This window comes from Kryptolebias marmoratus, linkage group LG23, assembly GCF_001649575.2.
Source record: "Kryptolebias marmoratus isolate JLee-2015 linkage group LG23, ASM164957v2, whole genome shotgun sequence".
Classification (NCBI taxonomy): domain Eukaryota; kingdom Metazoa; phylum Chordata; class Actinopteri; order Cyprinodontiformes; family Rivulidae; genus Kryptolebias; species Kryptolebias marmoratus.
In genome coordinates, this window is record NC_051452.1 from 787,494 (window position 1) to 794,550 (window position 7,057).

Here is a 7,057-nt window from a genome sequence, read left to right on the forward strand (position 1 = left end):
TTTGTTCGGTGTAGAACTGCCGATTCGTTCAGTGCAGAACTGCTGATTTGTTCAGTGTGCGAACTGCTGATTCGTTCAGTTTAGAACTGCTGATTCGTTCAGTTTAGAACTGCTGATCCGTTCGTGTGCGAACTGCTGATCCGTTCGTGTGCGAACTGCTGATCCGTTGGTGTGCGAACTGCTGATTCGTTCGGTGTACGAACTGCCGATTCGTTCGTTGTGCGAACTGCTGATTCGTTCAGTGTACGAACTGCTGATTTGTTCTGCGTGCGAACTGCTGATTCGTTCAGTCTGCTAACTGCTGATTTGTTCGGTGTAGAACTGCCGATTCGTTCGGTGCAGAACTGCTGATTCGTTCGGCGTGCGAACTGCTGATTCGTTTAGCCTGCGAACTGCTGATTCGTTCGGTGTACGAACTGCTGAACTTATCAAGATGGGTGGTAACCATGGCGGCCATGTTGGATCCAATTTTTTTTTTTTTTTTTTAATGGGAAGAGGGTCATGTGACCCATCAAACTTATTGGGAATCTCACAAGAAAAACAACGGGGTGCTCGGTTTGAACGTAACTTTATTCGTTCACGAGTTATTGACAAGTTTCTCGCCGCTTATAAAACGTGTTCAATGTGTTGGATCGTCACACCCTGATAGCGCTGATTGGAAATAACTCATGACAGAATAACTGTGGACTGGTTTTCCAGCGCTGTATGGCATATTTATGTATGGCTGTATTTTTTTTGTTTTGTTTTTTTATTAACCTCTCCTGTTCATTGTAGAAGATTTGCATATTTTGCTTCCACAATACGCAAATTATTATCTCAGTTATTATTCACAGAGATCGTCAACAGAAGCAATGTTAACATCAGTAGAATCATTAACCGTGTTTTTGTTTAACCCCAAACAAGATCCTGTTGTCTGACGGCCGCGAGCGAAACGGCCGAACCGAGCCGACTCCTACGTCTGTTTTTGTTCCCAACAACAACAACAACGAGGCTTTATGCAAACGGTTCCACCTGAAAGCGCCACCGTAACGCACGAGTCGGGATATTTAAAGGGGGGGGAGGAAAAAAAATGAATAAAAGCTAATCGTGACGCCACGGTTCTCAGAAAGGGGGCGGAGTCTCCGTGGAGAAGAGAAGCGAGGAATATTCAGGTGTTTTTTTTGTTTTTTTTTTCCTGCTCACCTGGCCGCTCTGGTCCCGTTCGTCGTTCAGGAGCTTCATCCTCCACGGCAGGCGGGGACACCAGTTCTCCACCTTTGGAAGAAGCAGACAGAGATAAAGTTAACGCTCTGACAACAAAAAAAAATAAAATAAAAATCGTCGCCAGCGATTAGGCGGCCCATTGAACAGATCTCGCCGAAAAACGTGGAAGAGCTGCGGTCGAACCCGGCCGTTCGATCCCACGCCCGCCGCAGAAAGGGACAAAGCTTTTTTGGCCCGCGTCTGCTCGTCTGTTAGCGAAATATCTTGCGAGCCACTGGACGGATTCGAATGAAACTTGGCAGCAATTAACCGCTGAATTAACCGCTGGATGTTCATCTACACCTGATTTTATTTTGGAGTCGACCGGATTCAAGATGGCCGCCGCAGCCAGTTGACTTTAGAAAGCACAAAAATGGCGTTATTATAGTAAATTTTACAGATATTGAGCTAAAATTTGGTGTGGTAGTAGCTGAGAGTCATTTACAACACATCCTCCGAGTCCAGATCGCTGCGTGGGATCAATGCTTAGAACTTGAGCATCAATCCTGTTTGTCTGTTAGCAAAATATCTAATGAACCGCTGGACGAATTCCAGTGAAACTTACAGCAAGTATCCGCTGGATGTATGTCTAAAACTGATTAACTTTTGGAGTGAACCCAATTAAAGATGGCTGCCACAGCCGACTCCCTTTACAGAACACATAACTGGTTATAATTCGGTCAATTGTGCAGATATTGTGCTAAAATCTGGTGTGGTAGTCGCTGAGAGTCATTCACAACACATCCTCCGAGTGCTGATCGCTGCGTGGGATCGTTGCTCAGAAATTCAGCGTCAACTGTTGGGAGTCACCCCTGTTTGTCTGTTAGCAAAATATCTAATGAACCGCTGGATGAATTTAAACGAAACTTGCCGAGAGAAACCCTTCGATGTACCCCTCCAGCTGATTAACTTTCGGAGCAGACCCGATTCAAGATGGCCACCGTAGCCAGCGGACACGGGGAAACACGAAAACGGGCACAGCTCAGCCAGTTTTACAGACGCTGGGCTAAGATTCGGTGTGGTAGCAGCCGAGAGTCCTTCAGGTCGCCTGATCCGAGCGGAACATCCCATAATAGATCCGTTTTAGGGTTAAGACTGGGACGGATGCAGCTTTGAGAAGACCGAATTTGAAAAACATAAATCAGGCGCAGTTTAACTTTAACGCTGGTTAAACCCCCGACCCTCGTCGTCGACGGAGGGGAAGGGGGCGGGGGGATCGATCGCGGCTGCTCGCAGATGGAGAAGTACATGCGCGTCGCCATGGCAACAGCGGGCTCGCCTGGCTCCTCGGAGGGGGGACGCCTCTCAGCCCGCATTCAATATTCATAGCTCGCCATTTCCAGCACCGAAGCAGCGACTCACTTTTCTTTTTATTTATTTATTTATTTTGCCATCTGCTCTTTAACGTTAGAGAACTAGAAGGAACAAAATCAGGACTTTTTTACTTTAAATCGGCATAAACCACCACGTGTCAAACTGAAGGCCCGCGGGCCAGATCCGGGCCCTCTGTAACATCTCATCCGGCCCTCCAGTCTGGTTCAGATCGAGTCTCTGATTCTTATTTTGCTTAAAAAAACTGAAGTTTTCTCTCTTCAGTGACTTAGAAGCCAAAAATATATAGTTTTAATTTCTGTATGATCAGGTTTTTGTCTGTTTTAATGTTAAAAACTTCATTTAAAAGCTGAGTGAGGCGTAAAAAATGACAGCTATTGATGAGCTTTTTGAAGTTTGATCTATTTATGTGTTCATTAAAGTCTGTTTGCTCTAAATTCTGTATAATCTGTAACTGGGAAAAAGGTAAAACTAATTAATTTATGTAATTTTTAATAAATATTGATGGTGATCGGCCCTTGGCTGGGAGCCAATTTTTAATTTTTGGCCCCCTTGCGTCCCTGGGTTTGACCCCCCTGGCATAAACAAATAAACAAATAAACAAAAACAAAAAAAAAGAGACACTTGAAAGCACCACGATCAAACAGAATCCGCTCGTTTGTCGCACTTTTTTCAGGCGAACTTCCCCTCAAACAGTGACAGGAAGTGAGTTCAAGTGAGGCTTTTTTTTTTTTTTTTTTTGGTGGGTGTTTCCCAAATAAATAAATAAATAAATAAATAAAACCTCCCGTCCTTACGGGCTTTTATGCAGCGTTTAAATGGTAAAAAACTAACGATAACCGGCCTCGATGTGTCCGTCAATAACTAATGAATGGATGTCCTCGCTCGAAGGCCTTCCTCCCCCCACCCCCCACCCCTCTTCCTCCTCGCAGCCAATCACTTCCTTCCTTCCCCGTCGTCCATTTTTACACCTCCCCCATTAACTCTCATTAAAAAAACAAAAGGAGAATCCTGTTTAAGCATCCCTCTTCAAGTGTTTTATGTTGCAGTTTTGTGCAGAAGGCATTAATATTTACACATTTGAAAGAAAATCCACCTATAAATACAGTTAAATAACATTAATACTAAAAGAATTTAAAGAATCTCAGAAATTTCGACATTGTCGCCACATGTTTACGTGAAAAAAACTCTAAAATGTGCAAGAAAAGTCACTTTCTTGTTTATCAAATAGCAATATTTACGGAAAAAATTCTTTTTGTTGCAAACTACAGTTTCACTGCATTTTTTTTTTCTTCTCTGTAAATATTTGTGTTTAATGGTCGTAAATGTGACTTTTTTTGCACATTTTAGGATTTTAAAATGTAAGTTTTGTGACGTAAATATACAACATTAATGTGGAAATTTCTGAGACTTTAAATTCTTTATAAAGAATCTCTTTAGCTTCTTTTAGTAATATTATTATTGTTTAATAACAGAAATTCTTTTAGGTTTTTGGAGAATAAAGTTGTACATTTTTGAACATTTAGGTGGCAAATTGATGGAGCTTGATTGGCGACGGCGTGCACAAACCTCGCTGAGGTAGATGAAGAAGGAGCAGGTGGAGCCGTCCACGCCGTAGTTGGAGTAGCAGGAGTCCGAGCGCCACATCTCCTTCATCCACTGAGGAAGAGGAGGAGGAGAAAACACGATAAAAAAAGCGGGAAAATCGGTCGTTGACGTCTTCGTTTTGACAGTTCCGATGCTGTGAAGGGAAGTGAGTCAACATCTTACCTGTTGTAGATCAATGGCTAGATCCCAAACAGATGAGCTAAAGGCTAGTCTGAGCAGGAGACCAAAGCGAACGCTTCTGTCTTAAAACAACTCCAATATATATAAGATATTTTTATGTTTTTTTAAGGTACAAAATTAAAAATTCTGAATTTATAGATTTAAGTCCCCGAGTTGGTTTCGCCACGAGCCGCTAGCTCGCTTGTCAGACAGCAGAAGAAGAAAGAAAGCTCAAGTTTTTCGTTTTGTTTTCAGGCGTTTAAACCGGCATTTCTCGGGAAAACGGGAAGTTGAAGCCGGAACGAGACCGGCGCCGCGCAGTCTGGTTCGGGGACAAGTTTTAAGTCCCCCCCCCTTCACGTAAACAAACGTCGACCTCGGTGAAAAAAGAAAAAACAAAAAAATAAAACTTTTATTTTTTTCTTTTATATTTTTTTGATATATTTAAAAAAACAATTTTTTAAAATAAATTTTAAAATTTTTTTCAAAAAAATAAAATAAAAAAAAAAGAATCCACAATTTTCTAAGAAAATTTTGTCTAAATTTTTTTTTTATTTTATTTTAAACAATTTTTTTTTTTTAAATTTTCGGGCGTCGACCTGTCGTCGATTCAAGTCATTCTCTCCTTGCTCCCGTTTGTTCTAAAACTCATTTTTCCGACACATTTAGTCGCGTTTAGTTATTTTTGTGCTTTTAAAACGAAGGTCGTGTTGCATCATGGTGATGGGCGGGGGAGTAGGCGGGGCTTAAAGCTCCACGTTGCTAGTGCACAGACTCTGGTTCCAAAAATACAAGGTGGCAGTTCCTGTAAACGAGGGATTTATTTACTGATGCTATATATATAAGAATCTCGTTTGAACAGAAGATATATATATATATATCTTCTGTTCAAACGAGATTCTTCCAGAAGTCCTGTGGTTCATTCAGAAACTACAAACCTAAGTCGCGTGGCCATTTTGCTTTTAGGGAAAAGAGGCTCCTGCAACCCTTCCAAACATGTCGTACCCGTTTTTCCAATTGTCCTGTCGTGAACTTTGACCTTTCCCCTCCTAACTGACTCCTGTAAAGCCAGAAATGGAGCTCCTGAGTCGTTCGTCCTTTCTCCGAGCATTGCACGGTCTGATCTCGGGTGAACTGACAGCGGAGTCCACTCCTGGGAAGATTGGCAGCCATCTGTGGAACGATGCGCTCCAGGCAGTTTGGAAACGACCTTTGACTCGTTCCGAATCCATAGAGAAGCAACAGTTTCTTCTCTAAAGGTTATTGCTGATGACTTTCTGCCTTGGCATTGTGCCAACACACACCTGAACGCTACAGAGCAGCAAAAACAACAACTTTCATTTTCTTATCCCGATGGAGACGCGTCACTCGAACCGCGCACAAGTTGGAATAAAGCCAGGAAAGACCGGAGGGCTTCGCGCTCGTGGCTCACCTTGAGTTTGCTCTCGCAGTGCGGAAAGCCCTCCAACGGTGGCAGCTCGCACTTCTCCTGGGCTCCGTTCAGAAGATCTGGGGGGGGGAATAGAGAGGAGGAAAATCGATGGGTCAGACGCAAACGTTTTAATCGCCGCCTCCGACACACCTGATCCGAATCAATGGGTGATTAACAGGCTTCTGCAGAACATGAAGAGGTGATTTAACCGTGAAGCAGGTGTGTTGGAGCAGAGGAAACAAGGAAAACATGCAGTACGGTGGCCCTGGAGGACCACACAGGAAAGCCACTGAAGCCTAGTGGTGCAACGTGAGCATTACAGCGTTACTGCCGGCCAAAGCAACTAAAAGAAGAAGAAAAAAAAAAAGAGGTATTTCCAGCATAGGCGAATATTTAGTTGATGTATTGCATCACTTCTCAACCCGTCACAACAGACAAGCTGCCGGACGGATAAAGAAATGACACGGCGTTTCGCTTAAAAGCAGAAATCGGATTTGCGTGACTCGGGAGGGATTGGTTATTACCCGTCCACAAGGCATTTATGACGCTTTGCACAAAGTCTGCCTGTATTTGTTGACTTGCAGACGGATAAAACTCGCAGTATTTGCCTTGAAGATTGTCCAATTTCTCCAATTACAGACTATCTAGACTAATCCTATCGAACGCGATGAAGGAACTTCCTTGAAAAGTCGTTGAAATGTTCGTCCATTACTTATTGAACTCAAAGACAAACAACCAAACTTGTCTTGGCGCCCAGACCGACACTGATTGTTTGGTTTATGATTAACTCCGTGTAAGATGTTGGCCTTTTATTGTTTTATTGTCTCATCTTTTATTGCTTTGTTGGGGAATTTTGTGTTTTTTGCCTCTTGTGTTTTCATTTCTGCTGGCGTGCAACACTTTGGTTCAACGGGGCTGATTTTAAAAGACTTTATAAAGTTTTATTGTAGTTGTATTGGGTACCATTAAAAAAAAAAAAAAAAGAGGAAAAATTCAAAATGCCTCGACTAAAGAGTCCACTAACAAGGTTTTGCTGGCGTTTTCCTAAAAGTTGCCTTTTTATTTTACTAAAATCAATAAAAACCCATAACTTTTAATATCTAAACCAAAAATCCTTCCTAGTTTTGTAAGATAATTCCCAACAAACATTGACATTCTCAAAAGGTGCTTTATTTGAGAACTTTGAGAGCTTCTAAACTGACATTCATGAGCATTTCTGGATTGTCCCTGGTCTGCAGCTCTCCTCACATGTTTTGCAGACACAAAGTGTTTGTCGATGCGTTT

At 42.4% G+C, this 7,057-nt stretch overlaps 1 protein-coding gene across 1 annotated transcript in view; it reads right to left on the bottom strand.

Moving 5' to 3' along the window:
- Positions 1-7,057, bottom strand: part of mgat5 (alpha-1,6-mannosylglycoprotein 6-beta-N-acetylglucosaminyltransferase) — a gene marked incomplete in the record, with an annotated part of 64,815 nt that overhangs the window by 26,472 nt on the left and 31,286 nt on the right. The window contains 3 exon segments of the mRNA XM_025010059.2: positions 1,183-1,254; positions 4,144-4,233; positions 5,774-5,850. Of these exon segments, the coding sequence (XP_024865827.1) occupies positions 1,183-1,254; positions 4,144-4,233; positions 5,774-5,850 (239 nt within the window).